Consider the following 19,448-nt stretch of genomic DNA (forward strand, 5'->3'; position numbering starts at 1 on the left):
ATGATTCTAATGATCTCAATTTTGAGAGAAGGGTTAGAACCAGGCTGTGGCTTATTTATAGAAATATCATATAAAGATAATTTCATTGAATAAGCATGTTATTACATATGATTGGCAATTTCATGTATGGTTACACTCTAAGGAAATTTCTGATGCTTTGGGAAATTAAAAAAGTTCAAACTCTGGAGAATAGGGTATGAAAGAATTCAAACTAAAGAAGCATTTAATTATTTGTGATAAAAGAAAAGCTCACTCAACTTTTTGACTATTTTGATTAGATGATATTTGATATTTTTATATATTTGATTATAATTTGATTAGATGATATGACTATTAGCATCTAGAAACTGGAAATATGAAGTGTCTATACTCATCAATATTATCGAAATACCAAGTGGTTATTGATGCTGAGATAGTGTAATAGAAAATAAAAATCATTTACCTGATGCATGTAACTCTTGTATTGATTCTGAAGGTGTCAAAGGATCTGAATTTAATATAAGTAAACAAAAAGTTCAGATATATACATACTCAGATAAACACCGTATTCATTAACTATGTGTAATTTATACTGAAAAATTAAAATATATTGTCCTAAAATACAAGTGAATCCCTTCAATAAAGCTTTGCTTTTCAAGACAAGGCTTTGGTTGTTTACTTCTTTTCTTAAGAAAGAATGTCATGAACAGAATTATTTTAATTCTTAGCCTTCTTCTTGGGTGCTGTTTTTTCCTTCTATCAGAAATCTGCTTGCTATGAAACATGTTTTTATGTTTACTATTGATACTATCAGATCTTCAAAGAGACTACCAGGTCTCTGAGCTACTGATAAATAGTAAACAATCCCTTTTACTTATTGATAAATAGTAAACTATCCCTTCTCCAGGGTAAATTCCCGACCCAGGAATTGAACCAGGGTCTCCTGCCTTGCAGGTGGATTCTTTACTATCTGAGCTACTTGGGAAGTAAATAGTAAACAGAGAATCCAAATGACTAAAACAGATTTTGATCCCCTTGACTGTCTTAACCAGCCTGCCTAATGCAGTGATAACTTGGCACTAGTTACGAGGTTAATATTCTTTGATTTACAAGCACCAATTGTATGACTTTGTTGGCCTGCTCTTTGATGAAAAAGAAAACATAAACAAAAATTGAGAAATACAGTGCTGTACCCTTTACCACATGCTATCATTTTCTGCATTTTAACCTGATTACCTGGGTCTAATGCCCATGTGACAATTTCAGACAAAACCAAGACTGAGGAAACAGGAATACAAGCAAAAAAGGTAAGACAAACAGATAGATGTGTTCCCTTTGTAGGAACTGATAAAAACCTAGGACTTATTACCTGGAATGTTTGCTGATCTTATGGGGAGACACAGTGGAATAAAGTGTTCATGCTGACATACTTCTTGGAGAAAATCAAATTTATACTGGCATAAGGTCTGAAAAAGAGGCAAAAGAATGACTATTATTCACACACTAAGAAAGTTAATAGAAAATCTGAACTTGAATCTTATCTCTAAAAAAGAAGTGGAGTTACTTTTGTGTGATCACTGGGTCATTGTTAAGTTTAAAGGATTTTGTCCCCTTTGAAGTGGTAAATGTAGTCAGGCTCCCTATTTTTGGAGACTGGTCAAACCCTGTTCAGGAAGTGATTCATTTGCAACCTACCTTGAGCTTCTATGTGATAGAATCTTATTGAGTTCTATTTTTTCACTTCTTTTAGCATATAGCAAAATATATTTATTCTGAGAAAAACAGTGCCCCACCACATGTACTAAGGTGTACAACTACACTCAGATTAAAGAACAGATCACTCCAATCAACTTCTAAGATCCAGCGCTAAGGAAGACAATGGTGCAGATAATCTAAATTTATGAGTAAATCTCTCTCCGTCTGCCATTTATTCTGAGAGTACATTACTTCATTCCACCCCTTCCCTGCCCTTGCAAACAGGTCTGTCATCTCAATGTTTTGAGTAGGACAGTGATAAATGAAGTGCAGACATGATCCAAAACAACAACACAACTACATAAATAGGAACAATTAGCAAGTTCAAAACAGGTCTATTTCCATTGTCATGCAAACTAAGTAATCAATTTTTAAGACTCAGTTAGCTTGTGTTCATTGTATTCACTAAAAACATCTAACAAAATAAAATATATTTCATTTGCTCAGATATTTTAGAATCATAATTTGTGACAACTTTAGTCAGTAATTTAGAATACCGACATCTCAAACAAGGGTAGTATTTGACTTAATCCTTTGTACATCAAAGTGAAAAGGAACATAATTAGATTACATGGTAATCACTCTTCATTGACTATGTTTCATTTGGTCTTTGATAAGACATATAATTTAGGGTCACTGGAATCATATCTAAAAGGATATTCTGCAAATTTCATGCATAATTGGAGCCCTAATGAATATTCTTTCAAAAAATATTTACAGAAAGAACTGAATTTTCAAAACTGAAAGACATATAATCATGCAGTGCTCCTAGCTAAATTTCCACAGCTAAAAAACAACGTTCAGGCTCATAAGCCTAACATGAAATGCTCCAAGAAGATCATTATTTATTTTTGGAATTTCTGTTTGTTATTCTTTCCCAGTACCTAGATGATTTCTCTTGGGGACTTATTTTCCTCCTAATGGGGAAAGGGGAGAAGGTAATGGCACCCCACTCCAGTACTCGTGCCTGGAAAATCCCATGGATGGAGGATCCTGGTAGGCTGCAGTCCATGGAGTCGCTAAGAGTTGGACACGACTGAGAGACTTCACTTTCACTTTTCCCTTTCATGCACTGGAGAAGGAAATGGCAACCCACTCCAGTATTCTTGCCTGGAGAATCCCAGGGATGGGGGAGCCTGGTGGGCTGCCATCTATGGGGTCGCACAGAGTCGGACACGACTGAAGCGACTTAGCAGCAGCAGCAATGGGTAAAGGTTAATGCGGAACTATTAATTCAGGTGCCCTCTCTTCCACGTGACCCAAAGCAGACTGGTTACATGTTTCCTCTCTGGAGTGTAAATCTTTAAAAAAAATTTTTTATTGTAGTATAGTTGATTTACCATGTTGTATTAGTTTCAGATGTACAACAAAGTGGATGTTATTATATATATATATCCATTATCTTGTAGATGCTTTTCCCAAGTATGTTATTACAGAATATTGATTAGAGTTCCCTGCACTATACAGTAGGTCCTTATTAGATACCTATTTCATATATTGCAATCTGTATATGTTCATCCCAATCTCCTAATTTATCACACCCCCCCATGTATCCTCTTTGGTAACCACAAATTTGAGTGAGTCCATTTCTGTATTGTAAATAAGTTCAATTGTATCTAAAAAAAGTTAGATTCCACATATAAGTTGTATCATATGGTATTTGTCTTTCTCTGTCTGACTTACTTCACTTAGATAATCTTGAGGTCCATCCACATTGCTGCAAATGACCTTATTTCACTTTTTATGGCCAAGTAATATTCCACTGTATACATGTAAGCAGAGTGTTAAGAGGGAGAAAATGGTCCCATTTCATTATTTAAGGAGAAGCAGACCTTGGCCCCAGGTTCATCCTTTGTAATTACTCTTTTGCCCTGGAAGTGCCTTGGTCTCTGCTCTCTTCCAAGCCTAGTTCTCCCAATATCCTTCCAATAAAATCCCTTTTGCTCAAATTGGAGTAAGTTTCTGTTGCTTACAACATAAAGAACCTTAATGCTTAATGATACAAGTTTCAGAGTCTGGCCCATTTCCAGTCTTATGTCCCTCTGGCAAATACCATATTATATAGCTCAGTGATTCTCAAACTTGAAAGAACACAGAAATCACCTGAAGGTGATAGGAATCTTGAAATGTAAACACTTTTAACTCCACGCCCACTTGTCCCCCTGAAGGGAGGACTTGGGAGACTTACTTAATGAGCCATATTAAAAATCTGCCTTTCATTGTATAGAAATTATTTTTTGATACAAATAATGGATAGGTTATTGTTTTAGACAGATTATACACAGAGACCAGTGTGTTTATTTGTAATGCAACAGTTTAGAAAACCATCACTCCTGAATGTGGTTCTTACCTTGGGATCACCAGAGGAGAACATGCTGATGTAATTGTTAACTGTCTTAAACACAAAACCCCGGTCCATAAATGTAAAGCAACGCTAAAAAAAAAAAAAAAAAAATTCTAAATTCAGACATTTTTGCTTTAAGGATCATTAAAGATGTTAGAAAAGATGATTAAAAATATTGAAGCAAAATAACATTTCACTAAACGTGTTATATAATAAATGTTTGAACAATATCTACAATATGCTTAAGCATTCACCCACATATGGCAACTAATTAAAATACCAGATATAGGACACACACCAGAAAGTTACACACCCATATGTATCATTTTTCATAAAACATCTCTTGGAGCTTTGCAATGAAATATTGCAAAGCCCTTTCCTTTTAATATAGAAATTTTTAGCTTTTACTTGTCTATTTTTTAACCACTTTGCTACATTTTATTATTGTTTTTTAATATTTTTTTCCCACAGTTCCTTAGGTGAAGATCATTTACTGTACAATACCAGGTAGAAACAGGGGCAGCAGCAACAGGTCAGGGAAACCTTTTGCAATCTCACTGGCCTCTTTCAATAGCTTTTCTTTTCAGCCAAGGCAGCTTGAATTTGAAGAGTGAAGGTAAGAGAGCCTGAGATTTCTATCAGGGAGCTGCGCACTGTCTGTCTTAACTCGGTCTTCACACTCTCGTAACTGTAATAAGGAGAGTCTTAAGCAGCAGGTAGGTTTAGAGGAGTCAGGCAAGCATTGCAAGTTGGCTCATGCTCTCTCTCCCAAAGACAGATGGCCATGTAACCAGTAACCAAGCTACAGGGGCCAGTTCCTGCCCTGGAAAGTATGAAGTGGGCATGGACCATGTTTCCTGATGCGGCATCTTGGGCACTATGGTAGATTAGCTTATGGAGGTCATCACTGCATGAGTGCTTCATTCTAGCCATCCACAAGTGTGTGAGCATGTGTATCAGTGGGAAAATTTCTCAGCTGCTCTATCACTCAGTATAGAAGGCTTCTTTCTCATCCAGAGTCCGGTAGGGTCCATTGTAATAGTTTTGCATTTCTTAATCTCTCCTCAGTTTTACAAACAAATCCCTTTTCTCAGAAAGGACTGGATATAAAATCTTGTTATAGGCAGCATGTGTGTGCGCGTGCTAGGTTGTTTCAGTCGTGTCCAACTCTTTGCAACTCGATGGACTGTAGCATGCCAGGCTCCTCTGTCCACGGGATTCTCCAGGCAAGAATACTGGAGTGGGTTGCCATGCCCTCGTCCACCTCCTCCAGGGGATCTTCCTGACCCAGGGATGGAGCCCGCATCTCTTATGTCTCCTGAATTGGGAGGCGAGTTCTTTGCCACTAGTGCCACCTGCAAAGCCTTATAGGTAGTATACCAAGTGGAAGATTTCCCATTGAAATACACCCGTGTATAAACATGAGTTATTTTCTCTAATAGCATGTTTCCAGTTGATCGGTCGATCATATGTTTGTTTTGTTTCCCTTTCCATTTTTCTGTGTTTTATTCTGAGTTTTTTTTTCATGTACGTATTCATTACATACCACTTCATTTATATTTTCATTTTCAGTATGAATTTAAATCATCTCCCTTTAGTAAAAAAGTTCATGGCTCCCTGGTCCTCCTATCTCCCAATAGAACAGTGAGGAAAGGGATCATGAGAGCATAATCACAGGTGCAGAAGATGTAGAGAACCTATCATGGGAGGAAGGGAGGAAGAGGGCTTTGATGTCCTCTGCACTATGCAGGCTCTCAGTAAGTGGGTCAGGTCCTCTAAGGTTCTCCATCTGTAGAATGAAGTCCCAGCTGGTGACCCTTGGAATATTCCCAATGTGGAGCTCTCTCCCCGGAGACCTCTGCTATTGCTGTCTCCTTCCTGCTGGCAAGGAGCTTGGGTCTCACTTTGCAGAGAAGAAGACCATTTAGTATAACTGTGGGTTCTAGAAACTTCTCAGGAAAGAGCTCGAGAACAGAAGCACTTTGGTGAAGTCACAGGGCACCTTGATTAGACGGAGGAGGAATCTGTGAGTCCTGTCACTGAAAGGCTGCAGTTGCCACCTCCCAGAGGCTGCTGCTGCTACTGCTGCTGCTAAGTCGCTTCAGTCGTGTCCGACTCTGTGCCACCCCATAGATGGCAGCCCACCAGGCTCCGCCATCCCTGGGATTCTCCAGGCAAGAGTACTGGAGTGGGGTGCCATTGCCTTCTCCTCCCAGAGGCTACTGTAGCTAATCTGTGAGCTTTCAAAGGAAACCAAACTCCACCACCCATGAATGGGGAAAATGAGGAGGAGGGTGCCTACCCTGGGGGTCTAGGAAAACTCAGAGTTTCTTGAAATATAAGACCTTATATGTGGTGAATCTGTCATCCTCTTTTCAAGGGGCAGTGAGGGATAAGGGGGGCAGGTTGTTCCTAAGATACAGTCAGTAGAATCAGCCTTTTTCCTGCAGAGAGCCCTCCTGTGGGTCAAGCTTCATCAAATGTGTCTCTCCTGTCATCAGTACCCCATTTCTGGCCCATTCCAGCATCTTCTTAACCCCCAAAGCAGAGGATCTTTCACTCATTGTTAAGGCATGGAGGGGCCTCTCTGATTTTGTTTTAAAATAATTTATATTAACCTTCCATATTAGCAGAAAACGATTTATAGCAGGCTTTGGTAAACTATGTTCCATGAGCCAAAACTGGCCCACTGTTTGTTTTTGTAAATAACGTTTTATTGGGACACAGCTGTACCCATTTGTTTATATATTGTCCATGGTGAATGGTCTATAGGTTTCCCTGGTGGCTCAGATGGTAAAGAGTCTGCCAGCAATGTAGGAGACCCGGGTTCAATCCCTGGGTCAGGAAGATACTGTGAAGAAGGAAATGGCAACCTATTCCAGTATTCTTGCCTGGAAAATCCCAAAGATGGAAGAGCCTGGCAGGCTACACTCCATGAAGTCGCAAAGAGTTGGACATGACTGAGTGACTAACACAGAATGGTCTATGATTGTTTTTAGCTGAGTTGGGTACTTGCCACAGAGACTGTATGGTCTGCAAAACTAAAAATATTTAACATTTGACCCTTTACAGAAAAAAATTTGCAGATTGTTGATATAAAGAATAACATTTCCTATCAGACTTTTTCTCAGTTTGGCTTAATAAAGGAAAATATTCTAAATTAAACATGCAAAGATATATTGTTGTAATAAAAGATTATTTATTTTGTTTCACCAACTGTGAGAACCAATGAGAGTTTTATTCTATAGCTTGTTTAGCAATCAGTTATGAACTCAAATCACAAAACACATAATCTGGCACCCTTTTCCCTTTATATTTTACAAAACCACTTGGTCCATCTTTTTCTTTCTCATCTGGATACTTTACTAGGTATTAAGTTATGTACCACCAGAGCAACTTTTGCATAGATGAAGTTTATAGAAAACATTTATTTATTCCACAAACACAGAACATTTAAGTGAAAGAAAGTAAATATGAAGACTTTCCCTTTCATAGACTTGCTTATCCATCTTTTTTTTGATATTTAGAGAGAAATATCACAGATGTTTCTTTAAAATATTTTGCTACCAAAATCTGTCTATTAGATGATTGCCAAATGGTTTCCAAAAGCAAATTGAAATAAAGTAGAGAATAGTCAGAAGAGTGGGTAAAATGACATGGTTGTCTAAGAAGGAAAATTAAAATCAGAATGAACTTTCCTTTGCTATCTCCTTGGTATTATATTTGCAAGAGAAGAGTATCTAGACAGGTACGCTCAGGTAAATTAGAGTTGTGGCCCATATTGGCAGTGGAAAGAAAAATTACAGAAGCTACATATGTAGCCATGGATGCATTTGCATCCTATCTATCTCCAGGAGAGAACAGTCAGAGAAATGGACAAGGTTTCTGGCCTAAGGGCTACAAAAACAATACTTTCCCATGATGTAAGATAAAGGAGGACACTTTCTCACCTAGGACATTTTCATGTGGTCACCCACCCCGGAGGTACCACATTCTCCATTCTTGGAGAACAATCTTGGTACAACCATGGTGTTACGATACTTCAATTGTTAAATTCTGATGACAGCTAATTTACAGTATTAGATTACTAATGTAGAATTCAACAACCAGAAGAGATAAAAGTCATTTGAAACCTAAGTTAAGAGAATAACTATTTTCTGGGAATATAAAAGTTTTATAATGCCAACAGTGGGGCAGTGTTGAGCAGCTGAATACTCAAAGTTCATCAATTCACATGCATTATGCCAGATGACTACATTCAATTTTACATCAAAAAATTATGTCATCTTATTTTCTCTTTTCCTCTTTGCGTTCAAATGATTCATCTAATAAACTTTACAAACATTTTAAAAAAAGCTTTCTGGGTCAAATAAATGCCATTAAAACTATAATCTGAAAACAATGCTTATACAATGGATTTTTATAATGTACAATATACTAAGCTAGTGTTTCCATTTATGAACTTCACATAAGTACTGCTTTCTGTTTGCAGTTCATAGATCCACATATCTTATAGACTCTATTTGTTTATCTATTGTCAATCCATGCTTTTTATCCACAGCTTTCACAAACAACTGATGTCACCATTAGCTGTATACTTTGTGTCTCTTTTCACCTTGGACTTTCATGTTAGACATTACTTTGTGTACTGCCAGAAGCTACTTTTGCATAAATGAGGTCCAAGGAAAGCATATTTTTTCTAATAAGTACAGAGCATTTAAGCCAAAGAGGGTAGATAAGGGGTCTTTACCCTTTTTAAGAGACTTGCTTAGGCAACATTTTTTTTTTTTTTTGGCAATTTAGGGAAGAATACTCTGCAGATGTTTCTTAAATGCAATGTGCTTACAAATTGGACAATATGTCATTTTCTCCAAATTTTCTTTTTCATCAAGCACTTCAAATAAACTACTAGCACAGTAACAAATTTTATTCTCATAGGTCTTAAAATGTAGTAGAAAATTAGAGTAAACTTTTTTTTCTACTTTACTCTCTTCCTCCTCAACCCTGACCAACTCTTTCTCTTTCTGGAAGCAAGAAAAAAAGCAAAAATAAGAGGTAAAACACTGAAGAAGAAAATTCAAGAGGTAAACATGCATAGTATGTAATTTGAAATAGCATTTAATACATCAAAAAAGAAATTAGACTGAATTAAAATTCACAAAAGACAACTTCAGCTAATTTTCCATCTATCTCCATAGTCTCTTTGTTACTACTATTTATTGATAAGTTCCCACAACTATCCAGTATGTCTTGGTATCTACCACAAAGAAACAAGAAAAGTGCCTTCTTCAAGGTCACCAATAGTCAATAGTTGGGCAAAAGAAGGAACAGAAGAAAAACATTATCTTTCTGGTTGAATATATTATCTGCTGAGTGATACACCATCATTCTACATTAGCTATTTTTGGACTAAGCTCATTTTTCTTCTTAATTTAATATAAAGATATATTGGTAAATATATGTATGTGTGCATATATATATATTTCATTTTATGTTGCTCAATACTTTAGTGATCATTTTCCTTTTATGTAGCTAATTTATAATATTTTCATCATGCAAAAAAAGAGCCTGGAAGTAAAATAACAAAAATGCTCAATTCCCCCCAATTTTTCCAAAGTGGCTATTTGGCATCATTGTGAGAGCTGTAGCCATGCCAAAATATCACTTCAAGGATAGAAAAGCCCAAGAGAAAAATGTTGCCTCAGGACAAGTTCTCCTTTAAAAATATCATTTTTCTCTTCAAAAATATTTAGAAGTCCTACATTTGGCAATATTCAAGCAGACACTTTTCTCTAACCTTGATTTTTGTTCCACAGGACTCTAAATCGGAAAAAAAAAAACTGAAAGTATTCCAAGCAAGAAAGACGTATAGATGAAAGCATTCATCTAATCGTGGTAGTCTTGACTTTTCATCATAAATGAATCTGTGACTTAATTAACGTGTAGAGTATCTCATAGCCACTATCAAGCAGGCTTGAACAGAATCATGACTTTATATAATGTACCTTAAGAAATCTGGCAACGCTGTGGTTTGCCCTTCTTGTTTCTTCAAGTGCTTGTTTGTTTTTCCAAATCATGTGGTCGGCGAGGCTCATGACAAGATTGTCCAATTCATTTTGAAAAGATTCGGGAAATCTTTGAGGCCGAGAAAGCTAAGGAAAGAATGGATATTTCTTTACAATGAGACCTGTGAAATACTAAGCCTGCAAAACATAATCTGTAAGACTTCATTTTATTTATTACCAAACAAAAAGTTTTTTGGAAACTTGAAAGCAACAATGAAATTAGAAGCCCTTTCAATTTCAAGGTCATGATTTCCATCATTTTCAGTGCATATTTTTTCTATTTTGGCCAATAAAGCTTTCACTTTTTCATTATAAATTATAACATATATGAATTGCAAACTACTCAGACAACATAGAAATGTAACATTTTCTATAACCTGTAAATTCCCCTTCTTGCCTTCTCAGGAAATAACTATTATGAATGGTTTAATGACTATTATTCTAGGTTTTCTTTGATTCATAGTTCTCTAATTTAAAAATCAAAATCAAAAATCAAAATACAAAATCAATTATTTTGATTTTTAAAACTATTAATAACAATCCTCCAATAATCAGCTATAAGAAATCAATGAATGAATAACTGAATGAGTACAGATGTTAGTTTGAAATGTCTTCTAAGTCATGAGTACCACCTAGCTTTTTTATAAAAGTTATTTCAGTTTTATAAGAGACATAACTGACATACAAAATTACAACATATTTAAAGCACACACTGTGGTGTTTTCATGTGCACAATAAATTGTGAAAGAATCCTCACCCCTCATCTAGTTAAGCCATCCATCAGGTCACATACACATTTTTGGGGAGAGAACACTTAAGTTCTACTCTCCTAGCAAATTTCAATTAAGAGACACAGATGCATAGAACAATTTTATGGACTCTGAGGGAGAAGGTGAGGGTGGGACGTTCTGGGAGAATAGCATTGAAACATGTATATTATCATATGTGAAACGGAACATCATTCCATGTTCGATGCATGAGACAAGGGCTCAGGGCCGGGGCAATGGGATGACCCAGAGGGATGGGATGGGGAGGGCGGTGGGTGGGGGGTCCAGGAAGGGGAACACATGTAAACCCATGGCTGATTCACGTCAATGTACGGCAAAAACTATTACAATATTGTAAAGTAATTAGCCCCCAACTAAAATAAATAAATTTATTAAAAAAAAATACAGTGTTATCAACTATAATTACCATGTTTTCCATTAGATGCTCAAACCTTATTCATCTTACAGATGGAAGTCTATACCAACTGATCTTAACTCAGTGGTCTTAGCATGTGCCACAGCAGGAGTCAGTGAGACTTCATGGTCAAAATGCTTTTGCCATAAGATAAAAAATGGTTTGGCTGTGAGATTATACAACATACACTGAGTAAAAATCTATAGGCCCCTAAAGAGTGCCCTCAGGTCCAGAAATCTACCCCTCCTATTTTAACTCGGAAAATTTCAGGCAGCTGAGTTTTCCCATTTCAGTCACTACTTTGTGAATTTATACAATTTCTTTGCCCAATATAGGTAAGATTCATTCACCTTTGCAAGATGGCTTTAAACTTAGACTTGCAATTTCACTATAAACAGACACAGACAATTGAGAGTTTGACTAATCTTAAATTCTAAGCACTCAACCTTCCATGATGCAAGAATAAAAACCAAGGAGGCTAAAATTACAGAAACTGCATAGCACAAACACTGATTAACTACAGAATGCTGCAGTTGGCTTCAACTGGCTTTTTTTAAGCCATTTTTACCAGGAAATGACTATCACTTTGAGAATCTCATGGTTACTCTCTGTATATATTCAAAGTTTACTATTGAAATAAAATTAAACTGACAACAAATAAACCTAATGGATTTAACTGCATACATCATTTTTCATTCTGCTCCATATACCTTGAGAAATAAGGATAAATGATTCATCTGTGAAAGCAACAATCAGGTTTTAGATAATCAAAGCACAATTGTAGTTTTCCTCTTTTCACTGTGTTAGTCCTCTAAGAGACATTAAACACATCAGTGCCAACATTTTCTTCACAGGGACATGCATTAACATCTTGGACCTTGATAATTCCTCTGTTCCTCCCCTCTCCTTTTTTTGCCTTCCTTTCAAATTCCCCTTGAAGCCTACTCCCACTCTTAACTCCAAGACAGGCTGATTGGTATACACAGGTAACGTTTTTATTTTTTAATTTAATTTTTTTTGGTTGTGCCACATGGCTTGTAGGATCTTAGTTCCCTGACTAGGAGTCGAACCCTGTCCCCAGCAATGAAAGTGCCAAGTCCTAACCACTAGGCAACCATGGAATTCCCAGTGAGTAATATTTTAAATTGTTCGCCAGAAGTCTATCCCAGGGGCTTGAGAGGGGAGAACTGCTGAGCTGGGGACGGTGGGCTTTCTGTCTCAGGAAGGGGAGGAAGGCAGTGAGGTGACAGCACGGTCGGATCCCCAGCTGCAAGGTGGAACCTGCTGGAAGACCTGGGCTATGATACAGCAGAGGTCACAAGGACCAGGTGCAGAATGCAGGGGCTGAGTTTCAGGCATTTGGGAGCTGTGTTAGGAATAAGGGGCTGATGGAAAACAAAACACGCAGCCAATACAAGGAGCCTGTTGCTACTAGAGCTCAGTGTTGAGAAGGCATTCGGCACTTCCTAGTAAATAGGAACCGATGAGGATAAGAAAGCAGGGGTGCCAGGGAGGTGCTGTCTGCCTCTCAGAGGGTTCTTTACCACAAGGGGATCCCTTGTGGGGATCCACAAGATCCCTCCAGGGGATCTTCCCCATCCAGGGATCAAACCTACGTCTCTTGTGTCTCCTGCATTGGCAGGCAGGTTCAGATTCTTTACCACTAGCGCCACCTGGGAAGCCCTAATAAATTGGAATTTGCCTTGGACAAGAAAGCAGAGGTCTCAGGGAGGTGCTATCTGCCTCTCAGAGGACCAGACTAGAGGATATGACTTCCTCAAATCTTCCTGAGAGTGGAATTTTTTGAATGACAAAGAAAATCATTCACTTCACAATTAAAAAATAAGAAAAGAAAATGCAAGTAGCTTGGGAGATGGTTATTGGGAATGTTTTTAAGTCAGATGATGGTCTTCTCCTAATGTGATAAATAGTGATCGTTAGAACATTAGATGGTCATGTGCCCTTGGAAGAAAACTGGGTGTGGTGGCTACTCCTGAAGACGGTAATGAAAAGGGAACTGGCCTCAGTGAATGTGAACTGTTGTCCATGAGACTTTCTTCTATTCTTAGGTTGTTCATAGGATGTTCGTAACCTATCGATTTGAGCAGATATATACTAGTGGGAACTGAAAGATTTTAGTTCAGTCTGTTCTTTTTACAGATGGGAAAGCAGGCTGTGAGATGTTCGGTGTCTTTTTTTATCATCTAACATGTTAGTGGCAGAGCAAGGGTTATAATGCTGAGGTGTCCTGATATAGCTTAACAACAGAGAGACAGGAATCATCCTTATCTTCATGTTGGATTTTCTCTTGCTCCCAGGTGGGAGGCTGTTATCTGTAGAAGTAGATGAGCAGACACAACTGAAAAGCAAACATAGGACTTAAGAATTCAGAGTTCTGGAATACTAGAGATGATTAGATGTGTAGCCAGGGCAGATCTCTTATGCTATGTCAAGACCATGTTTGGAAAGACCTGAGGGCTGGAGGTGTGGATGGGGTGTATGGATGGAAAACCCAAGGATGGTGGCTCTGCAGAGTCCCCTGAATCCTCAGTGCCCCAACCCTCGCTATTCAGAGGCAGCACTTCTCACATGTGGGCAGACACTGCAAAAGTCTGCAAGGCAACAGGCAGACCCTTTGGGAGCTGTCCTTCCTCCTCTCCTGAAGCTCCGGCCATTAACTGGGGTTAAACCCCAGCTTAACTCAACGGTGAACCTGCTCTGCCTAATAAGGTAAGGAACAGTGTATACCCGAAGGAGTTAATAAGATTTAGCTGGCATGTACCAGGTATGGTTTCCCAGGTGGTGGTAGTGGTAAAGAACTCGCCTGCCAATGCAGGAGAAGCAAGAGATTCAGGTTTGATCCCTGGGTCAGGAAGATCACCTGGTGAGGAATATGGCAACCCACTCCAGTATTCTTGCCTGGAAAATTCCATGGGCAGAGGAGACTGGTGGGCTACAGTTCATGGGGCTGCAAAGAGTTGGACACAACTGAGCAACTCAAAACAGCACAGCATGTACTAGCAGGGGTCACTGAGACATTGTTGAGGGTGTTTGATCAACACGGCCAGAACGAAAGAGTGGACAAGTTCAAATTCACTGACTTGGGGGCACTTTGTCAGGACGTGGGCTTAAATAAGAATTCAGGGGATGGATCACTCACTGTTAGGTGGCTCTTAAGAGTCCTGGAGACGGCTCATTTTAAGAAGGATGAAAACACCTGGGTTTCCCTGGCAGATGATAGAGGAAGGAATAAAAAGGAAGAGGGAGGTGGACATATAGGAATGGAAATATGAGCCCAGAAGACCCACTATGCACCAAAGCCATCCAGAAGGTATTGGGGACTGACATCCCTAAGACATTCAGTGGTATCTCCCCTCTGCAGGTGGGAGAGACAAATACGGTATTGGCTCACTAACAGCCATGAGGATGATGGTCACCTATATACAGAGGTCATGGGATTGCACCTAATCTCCAGGGACCAGTGGCTGTGATGATCAAGACAAATGGCAAGTCTGGAGAGCAGCCAAGGGGGCTTGACTCTCAGGAAGCTTTAGGGCTGGTTAATGATGTGTGGAATCCCTAGGGACAAGACAGGCAGCGGGCAACAATGGCATTGCTTCACATCCACCAATAAGACAAGAATGGACCATCAGAAGACAAGGATCTCTGTTCCAACAAATAGCCATGACTCTTCCATCTTCCTGGACCTGAGTCAGTTCTCAAATATGGTACACGCTAGCTGAGGAGGAGGCAGGGTCCCTAAAGAAAATGTCCTGCAGCTTGAGTAAGTGTCTAATGTAATGATTCTAAAGTCCTTCTCCAAAGGACTCTGTAGGCTTTTCTTAGGTGATAACACTAGGGGCAACACTCAAACATTTTAAGCACTAGTGGACACAGGATCTGAATTGATGTTGATGTCTGGAGACCAAAATACCATCACGTCTACCCACTTAGAGTGGAGACTCACAGGATTAATAAAGTAGTCCTAAGTTCTGTTAGCAGAAGGTCCACTGGGCTCAAAGATCCAACCACCAGCCATTTACCTGGTCTAAATGTATAATTTGTATTGACACATTTGGCATTTGGAGTAAACACACGCTGGATGCTTGACTTGTGGGGCTAACCTGGTGAAGAGGCCAAGGGTAACTTGGCCTCTGTCTTCCTGGATCTGAGTTGCTTCTCAAATCTGGTACACACTGACTGAAGAGGAGACAGGGTCCCTAAAGAAAGTGTACTGCAGCTTGAGTAAGTGTCTAATGTAATGATTCTAAAGTCCTTTTGAAAAAGGCTCTATAGATTTTGGCCTCGGACACTGCCCCTCCCCCACCAAGAGTATAAATGAAGACAATATTGCTATTCACCACCATCCCCACCCCATGCAATACTTTTCTGATTTAGTCTCCCAGTGAAGGAGGGGTAGTATCTGCTGTTTCTGCTTGGTCTTACCCACAAAGAGAACAGAGAAATACATGTGGAACTCAGGGAATCCACTTGGGAGCTTCTTGATCCTCCTTACCCAATTATAACTACAAATGGTCTGAGTAAGGTAGAGTTTGTTTTCCAAAGGCTGAGACCACTCTGGACCCCTTTGGAATGAGCGTTTGGGCCACAACACAGGTAAGTGACTGAGACCTTCAGAGCTGCTGGCTGAAGGTTAGGGGAATCTAGAATGGATGGCAGAGGAGGGAGGCGAGGAGAACCATGTACGGTCCTGAGGCCAGCCATACTAACAGGCTGCTGCTGCTGCTGCTAAGTCACATCAGTCATGTCCGACTCTGTGCGACCCCATAGATGGCTACAGTTAATCAAATCCCACCAGCCTCCATTTTTCAGGAAGAGAGGCCCAGGGAAGCTATGAAGGGGCAGAATCAGAGACATTTGCAAAATGTAGTGTAATCTGTGGACCGTGGACCACAGGCAGCAGCCAAGGATACGCACAGCTCAGATATTCCTTTGAGACAAAATCTGCTATGATGAATGAAACAGCTATGGAGTTTTGGGGATGCACTCAAGAGACCATGCCAAGGTCACCAAGGTCACATTTTCCCTGGCTGCTCCAAGCTTGCAGAGGTACCAGAGTCAGATCATCTGCCCAATGCAGGACTTTTCTCATGAACATTCTTTGCTCTCAGACAGCCCATTGGTCCAGCCAAAACTTTCTCACTGCGAGGCTCTTTCCAGTCAATCCTCCTTCCTTTGCCATCTCCTTTCACAGGCATCAGACTTCCCTAGTCCTTTTGCCTGTCCTTTTATCCTTTATAGTCATTTTGCATTTCTAACTTTGTCCTGCCATCTGCTTCTGAAAGACATGTACTGACACAACAATCATGTCTCCCACATAGAAAGCAATGAGCAGGGACTACCTGGTGCTCCAGTGGCTAAGACTTTGCCTTCCAAGGCAAGGTGTGTGGGTTCGATCCCTGACTGGGGGACTAAGGGGTTTCCCTGATGGCTCAGACAGTAAAGAATCTGCCTGCAATGCAGGAGATCCAGGCTCACTCCCTGGGTTGAGAAGATCCCTTGGAGAAGGGAATGGCTACACACTCCAGTATTCTTGCCTGGAGAATTCCATGGACACAGGAGTCTGGCAGGCTACACTCCACGGGGTCACAAAGAGTTGAATACGACTGAGTGACTAACACTCTCTCTCTCTGGGGGAGGCTAAGATCCCACATGCCTTGTGACCAAAAAACCAAAACATAGAACAGAAGTAATATTGTAACAAATTCCATAAAGACTTTAAAAATGGTCCACATAAAAAAAAATTCTTAAAGCAGTGAGCATAAATCAGTAAGGTTTATAAAACAAATAAAAGGGAACTAATAAGAGAATATTCATTATTAAGAGTATATTCATGAGCATAATTGTTGGATGCTATTTTATTACATATGATCTTACCTGAATTTTTTCTGTGTCAATCAAGTGCTGTGCCATGGATTTTAGGATAATTGCAAAGAAGAACCAGGAATGCTGTTAGGAAAAGAAAAGACAACCAGAAATTTATTATCTTACGGCAAAGTAATGATAATTCTGTTCTTTACAACATGTGATATTATAAAATCTTTATCTTAGAATGTACTCTTTGAAATTAAATGCATCAGAGCAATAATATAGTCTCCATTATGTTAGGATCATCCTTAGCAAAGTTCTAATGGGAAATGTAAATGCCAGATATTTCTGTTCCCCAGTCATCTCAGAGACTGTATAAAACAAGACACTGGCTTACTTGACATGGCTGATTATAGAGAGTCGTCTTAGGAAATACTTATTCATGGGGTGTTCTACATGTTTTCCTTAAATAAAATTAAATGTTGTAGCAGGCCCACCCCTCACATTACCATGGATGGGTAGAGGCAAGAGTAAAAATGGAAGCTGTATGTGTAAGTATTTAAAAGTTAACATAGTGTTAAACAAAGTATGTTGGCTCTTCCTACCTTGACAAATACAACTTCATGACAGTTTGGAATACTGTACCTGAATGTGGGAGCATAGGAAAAGCATGACCCTGGCCCACCCGTTCCTCTCACCCGGGGCTCTGTCCTGCCCTGAGGGACCTGGTGTGACTGTCCAGCCTGAGAGCCCAAGCGCTGCCCACAAACCACTCCCTCTCTCCCACCAAACGCTGCTCCTGCCTTATATCTGGGGCTACACTCAGGCAACAAGAGTTTTCCTCTTTAGTATGGACTTATAAAGAGGTGTAAGCAGGCCCAGGAATAAACCTACAAGCTCTAAAGATGGGGGCTCCTAAGAATCCTTATAGTTCCAGGCGGCATTCCTTTTGACTACCCTCACACTTTGTCTCATGAGAAGGGGTGCACTTGGAGAAGGCCAAAGAATACCCAGGGCTTCCCAGGAGGTGCTAGTGGTAAAGAACTTGCCCGCCAATCCAGGAGACACAAGAGATGTGGGTTTGATCCCTGGGTCGGGAAGATCCTCTGGAGTAGGAAATGGTACCCCACTCCAGTATTCTTGCCTAGAAAACTCCATGGGAAGACGACCCTGGTGGGCTACAGTCCATGGGGTCACAAAAGGTCAGATACAACTGAGCACACACAGCAGCAAAGAATATCCAAGGATGCTAGGTAGGCAGCCTTCTCCAGTGACCCTGTCTCCACCCTCACTCCATTACAGTCTATTCTCTATGCAGTCATCAGAGAGATCCTTTTGAATCAAAGTCAGCTCAGGTCACTTCTCCCCTCAAAGTCTCTCACGGCTCCGAGTTTCTCTCCCAGTGGAAGCCAAAGCCCTTGCAATGGCCCACAGGCCTTACGCTACCCGCCTAACCTCCTGGTGCCTCTCTGCCTTCATCTTGCTTCCTCTCTTTGCTTATGTGGCTCCAGCCACACTGGCCTTCCTGCCATCCTTTAGGCATGTCCACCAGGTGTGCTACTGCCTTATGACATTATACAGGTCTTCCCCTCAATCTTTATTTTCTTTAATTGAAATACAGTTGACTTAACAATATTCTGTAAGTTTCAGGTGTACAACATAAAGATTCAATATTTTTATGGATTGCACGCCTCATAAGGTTATCATAAAATACTGGCAATATACCCTGTGCTGTTCATTACATTGCTGTAGTTTATTTTATACCTAGCAATTTGTACCTCTGAATCCCCTTCACTTATTTTGCCCCACCCCTCACTCCTCTCCCCTCCGATAACCACTAGTTCATTCTCTGTATCACTAAGTCTGTTTATGTTTTGTTATACTCACTTGTTTGCTTTATTTTTTAGATTCCACATATAAGTGAACTAAATTTTGCTATTTGTGACATCATGGATGGACCTGGAGGGCATTACATGCTTAGTGAAATAAGTCAAAGAATGACAAATGCTGTATGTTTTCCCCTCTCCCTTTAATGTTCTACCCTGAACGTCTCCAGCTCCCTCACCTCCTTCACCTTTTTTGCTGAGGTCTTCCCTTCTCCACAAGCTCATCCTGACCATTCTATTTGAAACTGTAAACCTCACTCTGCCCTCAGTGCTCCCCATCCCCTTACCTGCTTGATATTTTCTTTTCCCATGCTACTTCTCACTGCTGAACATGCAATTTTTTCCCAACATTTTTAAAAACCTCACAAGACTTTATTTTTTTTTTTATCTTTAGGCTGTACCACCTGG

At 39.8% G+C, this 19,448-nt stretch overlaps 1 protein-coding gene across 7 annotated transcripts in view; it reads right to left on the reverse strand.

The window, feature by feature from the left end:
- Positions 1 to 19,448, reverse strand: part of DOCK10 (dedicator of cytokinesis 10) — a 305,040-nt gene that overhangs the window by 42,862 nt on the left and 242,730 nt on the right. For all 7 annotated transcript variants that reach the window (XM_081579665.1, XM_081579663.1, XM_081579662.1 and 4 more), the window contains exons 27-31: positions 17,224 to 17,295; positions 10,084 to 10,230; positions 4,085 to 4,168; positions 1,349 to 1,445; positions 443 to 487 (exon numbers count right to left, since the gene is read on the reverse strand). In XM_081579665.1, the coding sequence (XP_081435791.1) occupies positions 443 to 487; positions 1,349 to 1,445; positions 4,085 to 4,168; positions 10,084 to 10,230; positions 17,224 to 17,295 (445 nt within the window). The remainder of the gene's footprint in view (positions 1 to 442; positions 488 to 1,348; positions 1,446 to 4,084; positions 4,169 to 10,083; positions 10,231 to 17,223; positions 17,296 to 19,448) is intronic.

The sequence above is a fragment of the Giraffa tippelskirchi genome, chromosome 3, assembly GCF_054371585.1.
Source record: "Giraffa tippelskirchi isolate mGirTip1 chromosome 3, T2T-mGirTip1v1.2.pri, whole genome shotgun sequence".
NCBI classification, from domain to species: Eukaryota; Metazoa; Chordata; class Mammalia; order Artiodactyla; family Giraffidae; genus Giraffa; species Giraffa tippelskirchi.